General features: G+C 43.9%; 1 protein-coding gene across 1 annotated transcript; it reads left to right on the top strand.

Moving 5' to 3' along the window:
- The first annotated feature begins 10769 nt into the window (after nucleotides 1-10769).
- On the top strand, nucleotides 10770-20708 carry RPS19BP1 (ribosomal protein S19 binding protein 1). The gene is made up of 4 exons (XM_044300947.1): nucleotides 10770-10894; nucleotides 13685-13837; nucleotides 15692-15789; nucleotides 19134-20708. The coding sequence occupies exons 1-4, from the start codon at nucleotides 10840-10842 to the stop codon at nucleotides 19263-19265; spliced, it is 438 nt and encodes a 145-aa protein (XP_044156882.1). The 5' UTR covers nucleotides 10770-10839; the 3' UTR covers nucleotides 19266-20708.
- The last annotated feature ends 2692 nt before the right edge of the window (nucleotides 20709-23400 follow it).

Raw genomic sequence — 23400 nt, 5'->3', positions numbered from 1 at the left:
GCGTCCCACGTACTGGAGGCTGCATTTGCATTCAATGAGGTATACCACATAGCAGGTTTGGCATGTCATATTGTGTTTTATCATGAAGGTGGACCCATTTTTGTTTGAGGAGAAATGTGTGCGGTTGTGTGTGATGGCCTTACAGCATAGGCAGGTTTTTGTTCCACATTTGAAGCTGCCTTTTTGATCTGGTCTATCCCTTTCTGAGGCTCTCTCATGTTGTTTTGGTTTACTGGGGGCTAGCATGTTTTTCATGGTGGGGGCTCTTCTGTAGATGATTCTTGGTTGTGATGGCAGGTATTTGTCCAGGTAGGGATCTTGTTGTAAAATATGCCAGTGTTTGGCTAGTATTGAACAGATGGTTTTGTTAGATGTGTTATATTGAGTAATTAGACTTAGGTGCATGTTGGATTTTTCTTCGTTTTTGATCCCCTTCTCTAGACAGGTTTTTTGTGATATTTGTGTGGTTTTTTCATATGCGTCCTTTATTAGTTTCTTGGGGTACCCTTTTTCTTTGAATCTCTTTTCTATTATTCTAGCTTGTAGGATGAAATCCTCCCTTTGTGTGCAGTTTCGTCTAATTCGTTTATATTGACTGTAGGGGATATTTTGGAGCCATTTTTTGTGATGGAAACTTGTGAAATGTATATAACTGTTTGTGTCTACTGTTTTGAAGTATGTTTTGGTTATGAGATGGTTATTTACGCTGGTGATTGTAATGTCGAGAAAGTCGATCTGTGTCTTGTTGAAATTTGGGGTGAAAGAAATTCCCCAATCTGTGGAGTTTAGCTGGGTGCAGAAGTCTTGTGCTTGTTTTTCATTGCCATCCCAGATGATGAACAAGTCATCTATATAACATCTGTAGTAGACAATGTGTTTGTTTGGTTTGGAGGTGTTCAAGATGTATTCCTTTTCGAATTCGCCCATGAACAGATTAGCGAAAGACGGTGCCACTTTCGTCGCCATCGCGGTCCCCCTGCACTGATGGTATGTGGTGTGGTTGTATATGAAGAAGTTGTTTTCCAAGATAAATTTTAGGCTTTCCAGGAGGAAGGTTATTTGTGGTGGTTTTAGTCTTTTATCGTTTGATAGTATTCTATTTATGCATCAAAACTGACCCATAAATGCGTCCCCCCGTCTCAGCAAGCACCAGACTGAAGGGTCGAGACGAAAATCACCTATCTCTAGACCTATCCACAGACCGCAACTTATGACCTGCAGTCTATTAATCCACTGCCGCAAACCGTAACCAGAATTAACCAGTAATCCTCAGAACAATCCCCCAAATAACATACCTTTCATTCCCCCCTCATCCCCAAGAAAAATAAAACAAAGGAGAATACCGGGACTCTGCTATATCCACAAAAATGCTGCGGTGTATGACACGCCTTCCCCGCTGTACTTCAGTGCCAGATCCTCTCACCTGAAGAACCCCAATCCCCCTGGAACACAGCAGCTAACCACAGTCCGATAATTACAGTAAAACATGGTTCGCCACCTGCAGCCCATATAATCGCCAGCCCATATAATCGCCAATTTAAAGACACATACACCATATAGGTAATAATCGGCCATCATACAATAGGAATCATCAAATCCCCAGTGACAGATAACTGTGGGCGTTTCCTACCTGACGTCACACCTAACGTCATACACACCAATTCCCCGCCCAGCAAACAACTGGCCTGCGCGCCAAAATACTTTTTAAAAGACGATGTTTTAATGTGACTCAACATATGCTTCTATTGTCCTGATGAAGAGGGCTGTGAGCCCTTGAAACGCGTTGACAAAAGAATAAAATAGCTACCTTCTTTTTTAAACAATACCACTTGGAAATTTGGCTCCTGTTTTCAGCGCCGCAAGAAAAAGGTTCAAAAAAACTATTATTTTTTTATCAATGTTTTTTTCTGGCAGCAGTGAAGCAGCACCCAGGCAATGAGCCCATGCCTCCCCCGACCCCCCCAAAATGCGTCGGCCTGGCTCCCACACCAGGCTCCTATCCGCCTCCTCTTCTATGAACATGTTCCCATCCCCACCACCAGCTGGGCACAGGGCCACTCGCACTAACTCACCTTCCTATCACATGTGTTAGGTCAAGGGTTGCAGCGCCGTGTTAGAACTGATTGACCCAGGAGAGAGTAGCAGTTTCTCAAGTAAATCAAGCAGCAAACATCCTACTGGCTGTCACCTCGCCGGCTCCAACTCGGCAAAATGGTCAGTGACAATGGGCGCAACATCGTGGCTACCATGAACCTGGGCAAAATGACACATGCTCCCTGCATCGCACATGTCATCAACCTAGTAGTGCAGCACTGTCTAAATAAGGAGACTGTCCAAGCACTTCAGCCACTTTTATGTGGCGAGGAATGCTCTCCTCGACCTGCAGCGACAGAATGGCCTGCTGCTGCACTGCTGAATCCACGACATGCCAACTTACTGGAATTCGACATTGCATACGCTGGAGCGTCTGTATGAGCAATGGAAAACTGTGAACAAGTTTGTCATGCACCAGACAGCCTGAGCAGCAGACAGTATGTGTTGTTTCAAGCTCAGGCAGTGGCAGCTCATCTGAGACGTCTAGTAGGTGCTGAAGCCCTTCAAATAGGCCACAAAGCTTGTCAGCTGGCACAAATACAGGGGAGGAGAGGGACACAGAACTAGGTCTCAAGGCTAAAGAGAGGGAAAAGGTCACCTCCTAGGAAGCCCCTAAACCTGGCCATGACTCCTGTCAGTATGTATAGACCCTGAAGGTGGGAAAATACATACGCCGTAACCTAGACCCTAGGAGACCTGAAATGCCCTAGATAGTGGCAGGGAATGAGACTACTGGTTCCTTCCCAGGTTAACAAACCAGCGCCTCTCTAAGGCCTAGTAACAACAAGCACAGGGGAAAAACCAAATACAAAGAGCAGTACAACTTATCTCATAGAAAATGGATGAGCAGGAACACAGGTAAGGTCCACACACCAACTCTTCAAAATCCAAGCAGAGAATATCAACCGCATGGTATGAAGTGTGAGACCAAACTAAGTAGGGAAATCAGTAATGACCAAGGGCTGCACATGACAAGAGGCGTGGCCATCACCAAACCACAACAATGAGAATCAAGAGACTGTCAGTTAACCTCACGTACAGTCAGTCTCTCTGATTTTCTAACCTCTTTCACAGAAGGTACCGTGACATCAGCAGAGACAAAAGTGGCATGAACAACATCATCCCTCTCATATTTATACAGCACGGGACCACAGTGGAAGAAGCAGTTGACTCATTTTGCTGTTTGAAATATACCTGTTGGGGACACACAAATGTAATCTGCAAATGGAGGAGGAGGAGAAGTCAGAGGTGAAGGAGAACGATGATGAGGATCGAACCAGCCAAGACCCAATTGTCTCAGTGGGGGGTGGAGCTGGAAAGAACTGGCTCCACAGGTAAGCTGGCCAGAATGACTTGCATACGCAGTGACAGGCGTATCGTTGACATCAAGCAGCCTGATGTTTACTAGATAGCCATGCCTTTAGATTCTCAAGGCAAAATGGGGGAATGTTTTCCTCTTGCAGAAAGGGAGGAAAAAGTACGTTATTACCAGGAAACACTGTGTTTGCAGCGTTCCGCAGCTTACGACAAGCAGACGCCTACCACCAGCGTATCTGAAAGGGAGGCCCCTTTCCGCTCCCAGCAGAGTCAACCCCCCTCCCGCCGCCACGAGCAGTAGAAGCCATTTCGAGAGACAGAGGCCAGTCAGCAAGCCGACAGCTGACGCTCAGGTATAGGTCTATCTAAACTATGGCCAGTCTCTGTCACATACCCAGTTCCCTGACCCCATGGATTTCCAGGCAGGCAGACTGTAATAGTGGCCCGAACTGTTATAGTACGATCCTCTTTCTTGCCCAGCCTCCAGTGTCATCTCAGAGAGGGTTTTTAGCGCCCGGGGGTGAGGTGACAGCCAAACGGATCAAGTTGTCCTTGTCAAAATGAACAAGTTACTGTCCGTCTGTCTACCTACCATCATGTTCTGTACAGCTACTGGTGTTGCAGCCTGCATCATGCTACTAATGCCTCAATAGTCAGTTTCTGTGTATTCAGTTTCCACACAGTTGAAACTATTTTAAAAAAATTGGGAGGGTGAGGTTAAGCAGCATAATCAAGCAGCATAAATGTATGTGATTACTGCATCAATACTGACATTTTCTCAGAGCTCAGGCTGATTCTGATGAATAGACTTTGTTTTGCTGGCAGCCCCCCATCTGGCCGCTGTTGTTGTCTGTCTGCCTACCATCACGTTCTGTATGGCTGCATGTTGCGGCCTGCATCAGGTCACGAATGCCTAACTCGTCTGTTCACGTGTGTTTACTTTCCTCATGGTTGAAATTCAAAGGGGTTTTCCCAATTCTAAAAATGTCCCCCATATTGCCCAGGAACCTTGAACAGATCATACTTACCCTGCTCCCCAGCATCCGCGTCACCCTGGATCCCTGCACGGCCACCATTGCATCTCTCTGCCACGCGGATCATAACATCCGGCGAGGGGTGCAGACAATAGCAGGATAGAGTGGTGACCAGCCTCCTTGCTAGAAAAAAAGCCATTAAAATCGCCTCAAAAAAATAAATTAATAAGTGAAGATACTTTACTTTTATTAATAACATGTTAGGCTGTATTTGTTTGGTGCTTTCAAATATAATTTATTTTGTGCTGTTTTGTTGCACTTTTACATGCATGTTTAATTGCATTCTTTGCTGCAAAAAAACAGGGAGTTAGCTGAAGGTCTATGTAGTCGGTAGCAGTCGGTGAAATCACTGATTCTGGCGCATTAACCCTTGATGTGCCGCGGTCAGTGCTGACCGCGGCACGTGTGATGTGTGGAGGGAGGGAGACAGCAGCCATCGGGTCCCCACGCTGTTGTGACGGGGATCCGATGGCAGGAAAGGCAGCCCGATGCCTTCCTTAGGCATCGTGGCTGCCTTATGTGACAGCCTGTGAGATCCAGCCCCCTGGATCTCACAGGCACACAGGCTATAAGTGTATTACATTCAGTACTACACTTACAGCCAATGCATTACAATACAGAATACCCCCCAAAAGTTGAAGTCCCAGAGTGGGACAAAAAAGAAAGTGTAAAAAAAGTAAAAATAAATAAAGTTTGACAAAAAAATATAAAGTTTCAAGTAAAAAAAAATGCGTCCTTTTCCTAAAATAAAGTTTAAAAAAATGGGAAAAAAATGGGAAAAAAAAAAAAGTTGACATATTAGGTATCGCCGCATCTGTATTGACTGGTTCTATAAAAATATCACATGACCTAACCCCTCAAATGAACACCGTCAAAAAAATTAAATACAAACGGTGTCAAAAGCCATTTTTTGTCACCTTAGATCACAAAAAGTTAAATAGCAAGCGATCAAAACGTCATCTCATCCTGCAAAAATTATACCCTACCTAAGACAAAAAAATTAAAAAAAATATGACTCTCAGAATATGGAGACACTAAAACATGATTTTTTTTGTTTCAAAAATGATATTATTGTGTAAAACTTAAAAAAAAAAAAAGTTGACATATTAGGTATTGCGACGTTCGGAACGACCGGCTCTATAAAAATATCACGTAACCTCAGGTGAACACCGTCAAATTTTTTTTAATAAAAACTGTGCAACAAAAAAAATTGGGGGGTCACCTTACATCACTAAAAGTGCAACACTAAGCGTATGCCCCCAAAATAGTACCAATCTAACCGTCACCTCACAAAGTGACTACAGACCTGAACTGGTCCTTAAAAAGTAGGTTTTGGAAATTTTCTGAAAAAATTTAAAGATTTGCTTCTAAACTTTTAAGCCTTCTAATGTCCCCAAAAAATAAAATGGCATTCACAAAATGATCCAAACATGAAGTAGACATATGGGTAATGTAAAGTAATAACAATTTTTGGAGTTATTACTATCTATTATAAAAGTAGAGAAATTTAAATTTTGAAATTTGATAATTTTTCAACATTTTTTGCAACTTTGATAATTTTTCATAAATAAAAATAAAAATGTTTGATTTAATTTTACCACTGTCATGAAATACAATATATGACGAGAAAACAATCTCACAATGGCCTGGATAAGTAAAAGCGTTTGCAAAAATTGGCCTGGTCCTGGGGTTCTGTCACCTGAATAATGGGTATTAAGCTGTCTGACATTATCGATGTGCTAACGTCTGCTGAACATAACTATATTAGTGCCATCTCACTGCCTGAAGCCTTTATTGAGAAAACAAACTTTTATAATATGCTAATTAGCCTCTAGGGGGGGGGGGGGGCGTTGCACCTGCTCCTAGAGCCTCTGTTTGCCCACCTCTTTTCACGCCCTTCTTCTCTTCATTGACAGGGCCAGGGCAGCGCTGCTTTCCTCCCGCCGGCCGTGTCTGAAGTGTAAATCTCGCGCGTTCAGTATTCGGCGCAGCCGCAGTGAGGAAGCCAGGAGCCACCAAGCGTCCTTTCTTCTTTGGAGTTATATTCAGCTATTAGCACATTGCTAATGTCAGCCAGCTTAAAGGGGCTTCTGTCATCAGAAATAACGTTATGTAGGTGACCGACATTAGCGATGTGCAGAACATAACAGTATGATCTATATCTCCCTGCCTGCCACCGTTCCCTCAAAATAAAGCCTTCTATAATATGCTAATGGGCCTCTAGGTGCAATTAGGGCGTTGCTTTAGCACCTAGAGGCTCGGTCTACGCACCCTTTGGCACACCGATGTACAGTTGATTGACGTCCTAGTTCTCTTCAGTGCCCTGTAAATCCCGCGCCTGCGCCGTCCTGTTTAGTTCTCGGCGCAGGCGGTGAGTGAAGGACGCTCACTGCGCCTAATACTAAACGGGACGGCACAGACGCGGGATTTTACGGGCACAGAGGAGAACTAGGACGTCAATCAAATGGACCTGGGCGTGCCAAAGGGTGAGAAGACGGAGCCTCTAAGAGCTGCAGCAATGCCCCAGTAGCTCATTAGCATATTATAAAAGTCTATTTTGAGAGAATGGCGGCAGGCAGGGAGTAATAAAGCATGGTGGTATGTACTGCTGACATCGCCAATGTCAGTCAGCTACATAACGATTTTTCTGATGACAGAAACCCTTTTTAAGATGAAATATGGCAGGGTCCTTAACCGCCTCCGGACCGCCTAACGCAGATGTGCGGTCCGGAGGCGGCAGCCCTGCGCACAACGACGCATATACGCGTCATCTCGCGAGGGCCGGGATTTCCTGTGAACGCGCGCACACAGGCGCGCGCGCTCACAGGAACGGAAGGTATGCTAGTGGATCTCCAGCCTGCCAGCGGCGATCGCTCGCTGGCAGGCTGGAGATCTGATTTTTTTAACCCCTAACAGGTATATTAGATGCTGTTTTGATAACAGCGTCTAATTTACCTGCTACCTGGTCCTCTGGTGGTCCCTTTTGTTAGGATCGACCACCAGAGGACACAGGTAGGTCAGTAAAGTCGCACCAAACACTACACTACACTACACCCCCCCCGTCACTTATTAACCCTTTATGAACCCCTGATCACCCATGATCACCCCATATAAACTCCCTGATCACCCCCCTGTCATTGATCACCCCCCTGTCAGGCTCCGTTCAGACGTCCGTATGATTTTTACGGATCCACGGATACATGGATCGGATCCGCAAAACACATGCGGACGTCTGAATGGAGCCTTACAGGGGGGTGATCAATGACAGGCGGGTGATCACCCATATACACTCCCTGATCACCCCCTGTCATTGATCACCCCCCTGTCATTGATCACCCCCCTGTAAGGCTCCATTCAGACGTCCGCATGTGTTTTGCGGATCCGATCCATGTATCCATGGATCCGTAAAAATCATACGGACGTCTGAATGGAGCCTTACAGGGGGGTGATCACCCATATACACTCCCTGATCACCCCCCTGTCATTGATCACCCCCTGTCATTGATCACCCCCCTGTAAGGCTCCATTCAGACGTCCGCATGTGTTTTTCGGATCCGATCCATGGATCCGTAAAAATCATACGGACGTCTGAATGGAGCCTTACCAGGGGGGTGATCAATGACAGGGGGGTGATCAGGGAGTCTATATGGGTGATCACCCCCCTGTCATTGATCACCCCCCCCCCCCCCCCCCCCGTAAGGCTCCATTCAGACATTTTTTTGGCCCAAGTTAGCGGAAATTTTTTGTTTGTTTTTGTTTTCTCTTACTAAGTCTCATATTCCACTAACTTGTGTCACAAAATTAAAATCTCACATGGACGGTATGGTGCATACCCCTCACGGAATCCAAATGCGTAAACATTTTTAGACATTTATATTCCAGACTTCTTCTCACGCTTTAGGGCCCCTAAAAAGCCAGGGCAGTATAAATACCCCACATGTGACCCCATTTCGGAAAGAAGACACCCCAAGGTATTCCGTGAGGGGCATATTGAGTCCATGAAAGATTGAAATTTTTGTCCTAAGTTAGCGGAAAGTGAGACTTTGTGAGAAGAAGTCTGGGATCCAAATGTCTAAAAATGCCCTCCTAAAAGGAATTTGGGCCGCTTTGCGCATCTAGGCTGCAAAAATGTGTCACACATCTGGTATCGCCGTACTCAGGAGAAGTTGGGGAATGTGTTTTGGGGTGTCATTTTACATATAACCATGCTGGGTGAGAGAAATATCTTGGCAAAAGATAACTTTTCCCATTTTTTTATACAAAGTTGGCATTTGACCAAGATATTTTTCTCACCCAGCATGGGTATATGTAAAATGACACCCCAAAACACATTCCCCAACTTCTCCTGAGTACGGCGATACCAGATGTGTGACACTTTTTTGCAGCCAAGGTGGGCAAAGGGGCACATATTCCAAAGTGCACCTTTCGGATTTCACCAGTCATTTTTTACAGACTTTGATTGCAAGGTACTTCTTACACATTTGGGCCCCTAAATTGCCAGGGCAGTATAACTACCCCACAAGTGACCCCATTTTGGAAATAAGACACCCCAAGGTATTCCGTGAGGGGCATGGCGAGTTCCTAGAATTTTTTATTTTTTGTTGCAAGTTAGTTGAATATGAGACTTTGTAAGAAAAAAATAAAAATAAAAAATCATCATCATTTTCCGCTAACTTGTGACAAAAAATAAAAAGTTCTATGAACTCACTATGCCCATCAGCGAATACCTTAGGGTGTCTACTTTCCGAAATGGGGTCATTTGTGGGGTTTTTCTACTGTTTGGGCATTGTAGAACCTCAGGAAACATGACAGGTGCTCAGAAAGTCAGAGCTGCTTCAAAAAGCGGAAATTCACATTTTTGTACCATAGTTTGTAAACGCTATAACTTTTACCCAAACCATTTTTTTTTGCCCAAACATTTTTTTTATCAAAGACATGTAGAACTATAAATTTAGCGAAAAATTTATATATGGATGTCTTTTTTTTGCAAAATTTTACAGCTGAAAGTGAAAAATGTCATTTTTTTGCAAAAAAATCGTTACATTTCGATTAATAACAAAAAAAGTAAAAATGTCAGCAGCAATAAAATACCACCAAATGAAAGCTCTATTAGTGAGAAGAAAAGGAGGTAAAATTCATTTGAGTGGTAAGTTGCATGACCGAGCGATAAACGGCGAAAGTAGTGTAGTGCCGAAGTGTAAAAAGTGCTCTGGTCATGAAGGGGGTTTCACCTAGCGGGGCTGAAGTGGTTAAAGGGCTTCTGTCACCCCACTAAACCTTTTTTTTTTTTGCTTACTTATAATCCCTACACTGCGATTTATGCCTACATAATCGAATTAATCATTTTGGTCCTGTAGATTTTGTTTAAAACATGCTTTTAAAATATGCTAATTACCTTGCTACCAGCAAGTAGGGCGGCCACTTGCTGGTAGCAGCCGCATCCTCTGATCCTAAAGATGCCCCCTCCGCATGTTGATTGACAGGGCCAGGGAACGGAATTGTTCTCTGCTGGCCCTGCCTGTCTGCATTAAAAATCTGGCGCCTGCGCCGCGACCGTACCTGTCTTCAATCGGCTCAGGCGCACTGAGAGGCGGCCGCTCCATCCTCAATGCGCCTGCACCGATGACATCACATCTACACCCGGCGCAGGCGCATTGAGGATGGAGAGGTTGCCTCTCAGTGCGCCTGCGCTGATTGAAGACAGGTACAGCCGCTGCGCTGGCGCCAGATTTTGAATGCAAACAGGCAGGGCCAGCAGAGAACGATTCCGTTCCCTGGCCCTGTCAATCACAATGCGGAGGGGGCGTCTTTAGTATCGGAGGATGCGGCTGCTACCAGCAAGTAGCCGCCCTACTTGATGGTAGCAAGGTAATTAGCATATTTTAAAAGCATGTTTTAAACAAAATCTACAGGACCAAAATGATTAATTTGGTTATGTAGGCATAAATCGCAGTGTAGGGATTATAAGTAAGCAAAAAAAAAAAAGGTTTAGTGGGGTGACAGAAGCCCTTTAAGGGGTTAAAAGTCAGGATGACAGCTGGCCCTGAGCTGCCATCTTCCCAGCCTCTCCCTCCTCACAGGGGCTGCTACTCTTGGTTATTGGCAATGCCGCTAAATGCTTGAAAAAATAAAACTGCCTGCATCCTGCACAGCACGACATGTTCTGTGAGAGGATGCAGGCCTCCGCCATTATCGCCATCTAGTGACCGGGCGTGTACATCACTGCACACCCTCCGGCAGGTGGCGTGATTGCGTGTCACTCTAGCACAAGTGCTAAGACTCTATGGTAGTAACCAAGCCCCAGAAGGTTGTGTACGGAAGGGCGTCATGTGATGCCGGAAGTTGTAGGTTACTGGAGGTGGAAATCACACGTGTGGACTGCAGTGGAGGGAACATGTCCGCGGCGCTGCTCAGGAAGGGGCTGGAGCTGCTGGGCTCCGATTCCGGCGGTGAGGATGGACTGTGTTTTCCATTAGAGAGCAGCCTAGCAGAGGACTGCACTGACCCAGCTGGGGTCTATAGCACGGATCTGCGCTGCTGGGAAACTACTACTCCTAGCAGGAGTGATGACAGAGATTTGCAGTTTGTGTATTGGTTTATTGAATTCTGTTTGCATTGATGTGTATGTTGTCTAATCAGTGGGTTCATTCCTAAGGTGACAGTGACGCGGGCACGATGTAACCAAAACCACGGTGGTATCTGCCTCTGTGGTCCTTAAAATGTTTGTTAAAGGAGTTGTCCTAGATCAGGGATCCCCGACCTGCGGCCCTCCAGCTATTGTAAAACTGCAACTCCCATCATGCCCTGCTGTAGACTGTCCGGGCATGCTGGGAGTTCTAGTTTGGAAACAGCTGGAGGGCCGCAGGTTGAGCATCACTGTTCTAAGTTATTAAAATATCTTGGACAAGCCCTCAAATCGTCTAAATTAATAATAATAAAAAACAAACATTCTGTACATCCCTTTAGGCCTGAGCGATCATAGATCAGAAGTCGATTCGTTCAAATACTTAGATTTTAAAGCTGTCTCTGTACAGTATTATAATGTATGGGCTCCATGGAGACAAAGTTTCTTTTCGCCCGAAGTCACGTAAGACTTTGGTTTATTACTTTAGTATTCCTGTTTAAAATAGGAATCCAAAGTGAACTTTGGCACCGAGGTACCGGTCAGTACCAAAGCCCACTTTGATTCCTATTTTGCGCAACTTCGGGCGAGACGAACTTTGGCTCCAATGTATGGATACAGCATTAAAATAAAAATATTTGAACAAATTGGATTTCGATCTATGACCTAAGCTCGATTTGCTCAAGCATAATCCCTTTATCTCGAGCACCGTTGTGTGGCCTGGCCCGGTCTTCTGCTGCTGCTTGTTTACAGACTGGAGCGGTGACATGTCAGTATACAGCATGTGTTCACTGTCCTCAGTGGTGTATAGCAACAGGAGGACTTCACTAGCGGCACTGGAGAAAGAGGAAAGTGTAGCATTCTTTTTTATTTAGGTCTGATCCCATGACCATGCTCTGTCCGGGAAACATGGTCCGTTTTTCAGACACAGCGCTCCCAGCGCGTCTGCAGCTCCCCTGACCCAAACTGGCCATATCATAGTGATTTATGATAGTCAGTTTCTATCTAATTGATGGGCTCTTGCAGTGTACTAACATGAGATGAGTACAGTACAGTGGCATCATGATCAGATAGGAACTGACTGTATCATAGCAATTTATGATAGTCAGTTTCTAATTGATGGGCTCTTGCGGTGTACTAACACGATGATGTGAGTACAGTACAGTGGCACCGTGACCAGATAGGAACTGACTGGATCATAAATGACTGATGCCGTCAGTTTGGGTCAAGGGAGCTGCAGTAGGTCCAGGAGATGTCTCCAGCACACGGACCGTGTTTCTGGACCAAACACAGTTGTGTGAATCAGCCCTCAGACCATTTGGTGCTTGTTCAAGTTTATTCATTATATCGGACAACTCCTTTAACCCGTTTGCTACCAACGCCGTAACTGTAGGGAGCTGCGATCTGTGTTTAAAATGCCAGCGTCGGGCGCAGGAGCTGCGCCTGATCAGCTGTAGGGGTCCAGCAGTCACTGATAGCCGGACCCCTGCTGACCACAGCATGTGTGATGTATAGGAAGGGAGGGAGCTGCCATCGGGCCCCCGTGCTGCTCTGGTGAAGCCGCATCGCGGCGAAACTTGTCGGGTGGGGTGTAGTGTTGGGCGCACATATTTTAGGCAGGTTTACTGTCGCTTTGATCTCTGAGAATATTGAATATATCCGTTACTCAACTAGCAATGTATGTGGCTGTGTGAGGGAATGTGCTGATGTTACAGCCCAGCTGGCAATAAAGATGCAGTGAATAAGCAGTGCATATATGAGTGAATACCCTGGAGACATAAATGAACAATCCCTAGATGATTCTTTGGGGTAGGTGCAAACCTACTCATATCCTCCTGTAGGGACACATTTTACTCAGAGCATTGCAAACTGCACACATAAGGAGTAGTTATGCACGTTTTCTGTCGCAACATTGTTGAGGGAATTAGAGAAATAAGCAAATTCAGAAACCAGCGCAGTACCTGAGAGTTTTAACATTGTGGGGTTATGGTTTACTAGAGACAAATAATTTTTAAAAATTGATTGAATAAGGTTTATGCTTTTAAATAGCAATAAGCAGTGCCCCTAAAGGGATTTTCGGTCTCGTGACCGGTGGAATATTGAGGTTTTACCTCCCGCGGGTCTCTACTAGGGCCCATATAGTAGTGTTTTCATAGATCAGTTTACCACCACATATTGGGTATTTCTGTAAACTGCAGGATCAGAGTAATGTATATTAAGGTTTATTTTGCTGTTAACACTTGCGGTGTTGCAAGAAAAAATTTAACATAAAAAATTACCCAAAAAATTAAACTTCACCTCCTATTTTACTTTTAATTCTTGTGAAACACCTCAAGGGTTAACAAAGTTTGTAATAATCAGTTTTGAATAATTTGATGGGTGTAGATTCTAAAATGGGGTCATTTATGGGTGGTTTCCATTGCGTAAGCCCCCTCAAAATCACTTCATAACTGAATTGGTGCTTAAAAAAATGGTTTTCTACATTTTGTTGAATTTTAATTGTATTTTAATATGAACATTGGTTGATGATTTCATTCCCACTGATTTAATACTGCCTTATGGAAAATGAGTGCAGCCATTTTGGTCATAACCTGCGGTGTGTCCTTGTCCTTGTCAGGTATAAAGAAAAGACCAGGAGGCAACAATCAGCAAGCAGCATTAAGTAGCCACAAGATAGGAATGAAGAAACAGCGCAGGAGACTAAAGCAGCAAGGAAAGCCCCAAAACCAGAAAGCATCAGCCAAAAACAGAGTGATCAGATCGGCCGTGGGTGAGATCCTGAGCACTACATAACGGACTTAGGGCTCTTTCACACCTGCGTTCTTTTCTTCCGGCATAGAGTTCCGTCGTCGGGGCTCTATGCCGGAAGACTCCTGATCAGTTTTATCCTAATGCATTCTGAATGGAGTGAAATCCGTTCAGGATGCATCAGGATGTCTTCAGTTCCGGACCAGAACGTTTTTTGGCCGGAGAAAATACCGCAGCATGCTGCTCTTTTTGCTCCGGCCAAAAATCCTGAAGACTTGCCGCAAGGCCGGATCCGGAATTAATGCCCATTGAAAGGCATTGATCCGGATACGGCCTTAAGCTAAACGTTGTTTCGGCGCATTGCCGGATCCGACGTTTAGCTTTTTCTGAATGGTTACCATGGCTGCCAAGACGCTAAAGTCCCGGCAGCCATGGTAAAGTGTAGTGGGGAGCGGGGGAGCAGTATACTTGCCGTCCGTGCGGCTCCCGGGGTGCTCCAGAGTGACGTCAGGGTGCCCCACGCGCATGGATGACGTGATCACATGGCACGTCATCCATGCGCATGGGGCGCTCTGACGTCATTCTGGAGAGCCCCGGGAGCCGCACGGACTGTAAGTATACTGCTCCCCCGCTCCTACTATGGCAACCAGGACTTTAATAGCGTCCTAGCTGCCATAGTAACACTGAACGCATTTTGAAGACGGATCCGTCTTCAAATGCTTTCAGTTCACTTGCGTTTTTCCGGATCCGGCGTGTAATTCCGGCAAGTGGAGTACACGCCGGATCCGGACAACGCAAGTGTGAAAGAGCCCTAACAAACACAAATTTAGTCTGGGGTTAAAAAAAATGGGAGAATAACTGCAGGTGTTTTATTATTATTATTATTTTTTTGCCTCAGTTTTTGTGGTGGCTTTTCAGTGCTTTTTGTGCAAACATTGGGGGTGTTTTATTAAGACCATAATTTTTTGCTGTCTTTTTTTGTTGTTGCTCTTACGGCAGTGTTCCTGCCAGAAGATGGATGTGATTTATGAATTGCTAGCAGTTTGCATTGAAGATCCAGATGGGTGTGTCCCTGCACAGTATGAATCGCAGCATTTCAACTCAGCTGGGGGAATAAATATCACTGATCTCTCTGAAAAAGGAGTGCAGTGTCCCCCCCACCCCACCCCCCTCAAATTTAGATTCATTACTGGGACCAAAGGTCTAGAGTTGGATATGGCCCACTGAAGTATATCCAGTTGGTGTGCTGCTGTCCTATTTCTTATGGGCTTTTCCTTGCACAGTCTAATACTATTCAATTATTGCTGCCAGTGTCAGACGGCAGGGACACGCCCCCAACTGGTAACATCCATCTGGACCTCCACTGCAATTCATTCATAATTTCTGAAGGGAATAATAAAGGAGTGCCACAACATTGAGCCATGAGAATAAATGCTACTGAATCATATTACTAAAACAGACGTGTCATGAGAGGTGACAGGTCATCTTTAAGTCACCCCTGTTCTTTCCTGTGCTCAGTTCAGTAATAATTCCTTGAGCCAATGAATTGAGATGGACACATGACCACTCCATTGAAAGGCTGTGAGGGATTATATTCCCTACAGATATAGGACAAAACCGTCTTTGGGAACTCGCAAACAGGAAAACCAGAAACCCCTAGTCACATCAGTAAGTTGTCATAAGCAGACGGATGCCGTTTCCCAGACCCATAGACTTCAATGGGTGTGTTTTGGTTGACATCAGTAAGTAGTGCACGTCTGAACCTACTGTACAGTCAGTGAAAAACCACTGATGTGCGAAGAAACATATTAAAATCAATGGGTACGTGATGTGATCTTTGTATTGGATCAATGCTTAATTCATTTTCTCATTATAGAGGAGTACAAGAAGCAAACCGCGAAGGATCATCTCGCACAGAACCTCAAGTACATGCTTGGTACACAAGCTGTTGCAAATCAAGTCTCGTGCCACAAGGTGAGTCAGTTGTAGAAAATCATTTGGGGAATGTTTAGCCTTTATGTACATTTACTGGTAAACTGCTATAAGTATATAAAGGGACATTTACTAAAGTGTTCACGCCTCTATTGTGGAGCAAAAACATCACCAATTATGGTGCACTCCATATTGTGACTACTTGCCACGTTTCTAAAGTTTTCAGAAAAGCCCACCTTATACAACTACTCAAACATACTTCCATCTTTAATGACGATGGCCCCACCTGTTTTGAACAGATGGTCCTAGGAAACAAAGAACCACACAAAAAGATATCTAAAATATAGTCCTTGCTTTTTGTAGACAGTGGGGTTGGTAGGCCAGCCTTTGTCAGGAGTTGGGAAAAAGATCTAGAATGCACATTCACACGTGAAGAAGTTAAAACGTTGCTGGCACAAACACTTAAAGTTTCTAGATGTATACATCTTCAAGAAAACTACTGCAAAATGTTAACCAGATGGTACTACACCCCTCTGAGATTGCACCACATATTTTCCTCATGCTCACCAATGTGCTGGAGATGCCTAAAAGAAAAGGGCACCTTTTTGCCCATCTGGTGGGTGTGCCCAATTCTCCACAACAAGGAGTTTCCATTACTGCCAAAGCTGTGTTTTCTAGGAGTATTGACCCTTCACTGGGCCCACGCGGCGGCAAGAGTAATGATAGCAGCAAACTGGAAGTCAATCGATCCACCATCAATTCCAAAATGGTTAAATAAATGCGACCAGGTATACCGCTTGGAGCAAATTGCACACTGGGAGATGAATAATTCTCCATTTGAGCAAACTTGGGGGAGAGCATGGAAGAAATATAGAAACCTATACTGATCAGGTATAAATATATTATATACTGAAAGGTGAAATAATATGACCACCGGCCTGTTTCTGTGTATATGTCTCAGTCTCAACACCAGTTGTTACTTGTTTTTAGTAACTTATTTTATATTCCTTCATATTGTTATACAATGTAATCATTGTGATCTTTGTTTACATGATTAGCATACAAGTTAAAATGCAAAACTAATACCAAAACCCGTATTCCAATTTGTCAATGACCTGATGAGATATTCGGTTCAAATCTCTCTAACATTGCAACATCGTAACCACATTGTGTGTAAGATAAGAGATGATCTCGTCTACTTTATTGTATCTTTGTCAATTTTGTATCACCTCTGTCATTGACATTTCTTTTCCACAATAAAATATTTAAAAAAAATAAAGTTGTGAGAAAAGGAAGGGGATTCGTGCGGCCTGCTGGATTTACTATAACTAAGGCTACTTTCACACTAGCGTTTTTACTGGATCCGGCGGGGTTCAGCAAAAACGCTTCCGTTACTGATAATACAACCATCTGCATCTGTTATGAATGGATCCGGTTGTATTATCTCTAACATAGCCAAGACGGATCCGTCATGAACTCCATTTAAAGTCAATGGGGAACGGATCCATTTTCTATTGTGTCAAAGAAAACGGATCCGTCCCCATTGACTTACATTGGGGGTCATGCCAGATCCGTCTTGCTCTGCATCCCAGGACCGAAAGCAAACTACAACATGTTGCGGTTTGCTCTCCGGTATGGCAACGCAACTAAACGGAACAGAATGCATTTTGGAGCATTCCGTTCTGTTCATTTCCGTTTTGCCCCCATTGACAATGAATTGGGACAAAACTGAAGTGTTTTTTTCCGGTATAGAGGCCCTATGATGGATCTCAACACCGTAAAACTTAAACGCTAGTGTGAAAGTAGCCTAACTCCAGGCACTGGTATAAGTTATAGACTTCAGTTTCTGGCACACCACTGCTAGAGATGCGACTAATTTATTAAGATGCATCTGCCTGTTAATTGGGTGCATCTCCCTCTGGCACACAGGGATCAGGTGTAGTGTATAGGAACGCCAGGCTGGATGAATCTCTTCCCAATGTTCCTGTCTTTCCAAAACAGTGCCACACCTGTCCAGGGGTTGTTACTGCAGCTCAGCTTCATTGAAGTGAATGGAGTTGAGCTGCAAATACCACACAACGTGAGGATGTGTGGTTCTGTTTCTGAAAGTAAGTGACCACGTTTTTCTAGACATTCCCTTTAAATATTTGTGCAGCTGTATCGAGTACTGTAGCTCTGATGTAGGAAGCGGCCCTCTACTGATCCTTGGAAGTATTAGAGGATAGATACCCCGAACGCTTTAACCAGTTCAAGACTTTAAGAGCCATAACTTAGTATAAAAAATTTTTTTACTATGAAAATGTTAAAGGGGAAAAATAGTTTTTCCTTTTTTTTTTGTACCACAAGGTGCAACTAAAATGTTTTTATTTTAATCATTTCCCCTTTCCATAAAGTTTGTTTTGATTATAGGGGATGTATGGAGTACGTTTGTGGTAGGCAAGGATAAAAGCTGCAGTGTGGCATGTGCTGGCATTTTTTTATAATATTTTTTTTGTATTTATTTTACACTTTTAAATTGTAACTGTCACTTGTTTGTATAAGGACAGGAATTTTTGTAAAACACTTTATTAGGGAAAGTTGTTTCTTTGTACCAGAGAACAGGGTGTAAAAATTCTCTTTAGCAAAGCTCTAAGTGAGTGGTGGTAAGGAGAATTGGTCTTCAGCGTTGTGCTGAGCACTGAAGACGTGTATGTATAACAGAAGCCTGTCACTACACTAGTCCATTGATTATGTACATGTCACTGCTGTTCTTCCTGCTGGCAGCTGAGCTAGTTTAGCTCTCTTCCCTGCGCTTCTCTTGTACAGTAAGTGTACAGTAACATGGTGCACCTACTGTGAGCGCCGGATGCTGAAGGCAAGGATGGTAAAAATAATCAAAGCCCTTCCGTGGGGAGCTCTACGGTCACTGACAACTGGCTCCCTGCTCCTGCAGCTGTATGCCCCTTGCTTGCAGACCGGATATGCTTGACACACAGGAAACTGCTCCTCCTGCTTTCATGTCGAGATGTCATGAGCGAAGGACTTTGGCTTTCTTCCCAGGCTGTCAAGACCTCGCTCTTTGGTCCTGCCTCACTCTCCCCACCAGCCTTGACACCCACACCCCTTATCCAAATGTTCAGTAACCTGTAGATATGCTGTGACCAGAAATGGAATGCAGGCTCTGGGTGGTCTCCAGGCTCCTTGGTGTGACACCTGAGTCAGACCTCACTTAGTTCTGAAGGTATATCATTTTGAAATCAGTTCTACCTCCCAGGCCAACCCCGTTTCCTTGAATCCTCTTACAAAGTAACACGTCATTTTTCATTTCTTAATTGATGCAGCAGCCATATATAACAGCCTGTCAGTATACCACGTGACTTTTTTTTTTTTTTATATTTCTCATGCAGATTCTGACTCAGCACTTTGGACGGAAAGCAAAAGACCAGCGTGTCAAAAAGCAAAAGAAGGTGGTAGAAAAGTCTGTCTTTACAGATCAGGACTTCGAAAAGTTTCAGAAAGAGTATTTTGGAGCCAGATAGCAGAGAGGAGGTTCAGTCACCCCTTGGCAGATATATTCCTTTATTTCAAGTCTTATGTGTTATGGGGCATTAGAAAGGATGAGAACATTTTGTGGTGGACTAAATGAAGCCACCTGGACTGCATTTCTCTGTAAAATGTTATCACTGTGTCTATAATAAAACTGGGGGAAATGTAGAAATGATATTGTCGCTATGGAGAGAGAGTGCCTGAAACAATAAAAAGAGCGGAAAGTAAAGAAATGTGGATAGAGGGAGGCATGCTTTCAGAATGATATTATTAACAAAGGCCACTATGCTAGTAAAGGGGGTTTCCAGTAAGATAAAAAAAAAAAAAAAGTCCAGAACATGTTAAAAGTCACCATGAAGGATTTCTGTCCATTCCCATGCCGCTGGCCGTCTGAGACGTCGGTCCCTGCTGCTCTACTCTTCCTGTCCGAGCTCAACATGGTGGAAACGCTAGGAAGGGCCTGCTCCTGCAATCGCCCTAAGGCCTCATGCACACGGCTGTGGCCCGTATTGTGGCCCACAAACAGCGGGTCCACAATATGCAGGCATCGATCGTGTGTTCCCTGCATCACGAATGCGGACCCTTTGACTTGAATTGGTCTGCAATCCAGAGCATCTATTTATTTATTTTTCCCCCGGTGCGGACGTATCACGGACATATTCAAGTTGAATGGGTCTTGATCCATCACGGCTGCCGCACAGAAGTTGCCCTGCATTGGGGACCGTAAACTTGCGGTCCCCAATGCATTGAACGGCCGTGTGCATGAGGCCTAAGACTGGTTTCACAGTTTATTTTTCAGATCCATCAGAAAAATGAACAAAAATAAATAAATGATCCTGTATTTTAAGCATCAATTATGCACATTATGTATCCGTCTTAGCTACTTCCATCTGAGATCCGTTAGCTGCCACTCAGGATTACTAAAGCAATCTTGCATTTTGTCCCAGTGTTGATTATCCTTTTGTTTCTCCATAATTTTTTAATCCATCAGATGGCTGATAGCCACGTGCTTTCAACAGAAGACAATGGAGGTTAATACAAGTGAGTTATTAAGGTGGTCCTTCACCCACTGCACAGCCCCATACAAACAGATGGGGGCCGTGAGGGACATGTCATGTGACTGTTCAGTCAAGATGGATGTTTCATTGAACGCATAGCCCCCACTAGCTTTATGGTATTAGCTCCGATAGATGCCCTAACTATAGCTAGACGAGACCTCTAATACAGTGCCCACAATACAATATATTTTTATTTGATATGTTATGTAAGGAGTGGAATAAAAAATGATCACAATTCTTATTACTATTATATTGCCAGTCCTTTCATTTGTTGTTAGAATATATCAGTATTTATTTTTCTTTTATTTTTAATGCATCTGAAATAAATAATGAATCAACTTTGCAAATAGTTGTAATAAAGAGTCTTTAGCACATTACACACTACTAGATTACTGGACCGGTGACATAAAAAGTACAAACATACCTATGGTGGACCCGTGCCTGGCTTTAGCTTACAAATACTGATGCAAAATATCCACCGAAGTATGCAACTGAATAATGACTTAAGAGAATTGGTAGCCTTCAATGTCTGAGCATAACCAGGTGTGCTTTTAGGAATCTGCATGGACAAGAAGGCCAAGTCATGGACTATGTCATCTGCACTGCACAGGTCTTGTGAATTTACTGACTGTTGACCAGTATGCACTTAGGGGGAGGTTTATCAAACTGGTGTAAAGTAGAACTGGCTTAGTTGCCCATAGCAACCAATCCGATTCTACCTTTGATTTTCCAAAGGAGCTGTGAAAAATGAAAGGAGGAATCTGATTGGTTGCTTTGAGCATCTAAGCCAGTTCTACTTTACACCAGTTTAATAAATGACCCCCTTAAAGTCCACTAGATATGGGTAGGATGACCTACCTTTTCTCCATGTCTCCAAGCACACAGGAAAGTAGCCCTCCTAGGCAATAGCTCTGTTTTCTTTTATTAAATGGGTTGGCCCCCTATATTTGCGTTGTGTGGATCTACCATGTGCTATACTTTAACAATTGGGATATTATCCAAATGTGTGGCTGGCATGTAAGTGAATGCTAGCATTGTAAGCTGTATCCTTAGGTTTAAAGTTTTTGGACTTGTGATGCAGTTCTCATTTTTAGCCACATGGTGGCAGCAACACAATGATTTTTTTTTTATGTACCATTGTATATACAGTATTTCCATTCCATCAGCCAAACGTCACATATAAAGAATGGGATTTTCTAAACTGACGTTTATGAGTGTCTCTGTTGCACTGTTATCTCACCAAAAGCACATATATTAAAGCATGTGCTTTAAAGGGGTTTTCCACTTTTACTATATTGATGACCTATCCACAGGTCCTATCATATCAGTGGGGCCTGAGTGCTGGCACCCCTCCGATCAGCTTTTTGAAGAGAACGCAGTACTCCTACCAGTGCTGCCTTCTCTTCACTATTTACCTGCTCACCGCCATCACTGCAGTGGCAAGCAGGTGTAATTACAACGCCTCCGTCCTATTCACTTCAATGGGACGGCAGGGCTGTAATTACACAAATATATCCACATAATCCACTCACTTGTATTAGTCTTGTTTAAAAGGTTATTCGTGAGGTATAAATTATACTCACTCTTTTGAAGCTTTGCTTGTATTTTTTTTCAGTCCTTTTATTTTTCATATAAATAAATCGCTATAATGCATAGTAATTCTGAGAGCGCTGAACTGACTGCTATCCCATGCTGCACAGGTCGTGGTATACTCAAGCAATAGTCGATGATTGCTGTAATTACACAAAACCAGAGAACCCCTTTAAGTGCATTTTAGGGTGCAATCGTTGCATTACTCAATACCGCTGTATAAAGCTTGTTTGAAGTCTGATATTGAGGTGGTAGTTCTTTGGGGTAAAACCAAATGATGTGTCCGACCACACGTGGCAGCCAATAGCCACACAATTTAGCAGCAGAATTTATCCTTGGAACGTTTGACCAGCTAATTTGGAGCTTTCATACATAATTATAGAAAATATGGGGAAAGGGTCTGTTTCTAGTCACAGATGCAAAGGTGTAATCAGATTCAACTGTAGGTTTCTATGCACCTACAGCCTCATGCACACGACCGTTGTTTTGGTCCACATCACTTGCTCCGTTCCGTAGGCCCGCAAAAAAAATATAACATGTCCTATTCTTGTCCGTTTTGCAGACAAGAATAGGCATTTCTACAATGGGCCGCCCGTTCCATTCCACAAATTGCGTAAGGCACACGGGCGGCTTCCGTTTTTTGCGGACTGCAAAAAAAACGGAACAGTCGTGTGCATGAGGCCTAAGCCTGGGCTTTTACATATTAGAGTATCTAAACTTTTAATTAACGTTTTGGTAAAAATGTCCTTAATTCCCTAATACTTTTTGTACTATACTTTGTTAATGCATTTTGAATAGAGATACCGCAGCGCAGGGAGTACCTGTGCCCCTCCAGAGGTTTACTAAATGCTGGTATAGCACATGGGTACCCTGTGCTATGCCAGGATTAGCTGAACAGAGCGGGCTCCTGCCTGTGCCTGCTTCACTAAGCTGAAAGTCCTGGATGTCAGCTCCTAGTTTGGCGTAGCAGGCACACGCATGAGCCCGCATCATTCAGCTAATCCTGGCATAGCACATGGTTACAGGGCACCCATGTGTTATGCCAGCATTTAGTAAATTTAGTAAACCACTGGTAGTTGCCCAGGCAGGAGCAGCAATGTGCGCTTGTGCCCGTACTCCCTGCCCTGCTGCAGCCCCATTCATAAACTGTAGAGCCCGAGAAGTCAACGGTGTGGAGAAAAGTGAATTCGAAGCACACAGGGAAAGGTGCGCAGTAGGGTTTGGGGGGGATATCTCTTTTAGAAATTTAAAATGCATTAACAAAGTATATTACAAAAAGATTAGGGCATTTAGGACATTTTACTAAAAAGTTAATTAAAAGTTTACTTTTTAACACCAGCAATAGCAGGTAAAGTACATGATTTTGTGTGCTCCATCTCTGCTTGTTGAGAAAGTGCAGCGATTTGTGGCAAACCATTGTAGTTTTGCTGCACGTCACAGTACTGGCAGCGGAATTACATTCAGAAGATCTGCAGTTGCA

Source organism: Bufo gargarizans, chromosome 7, assembly GCF_014858855.1.
Source record: "Bufo gargarizans isolate SCDJY-AF-19 chromosome 7, ASM1485885v1, whole genome shotgun sequence".
Classification (NCBI taxonomy): Eukaryota; Metazoa; Chordata; class Amphibia; order Anura; family Bufonidae; genus Bufo; species Bufo gargarizans.
This window is presented reverse-complemented; position numbering and strand designations above follow the sequence as displayed.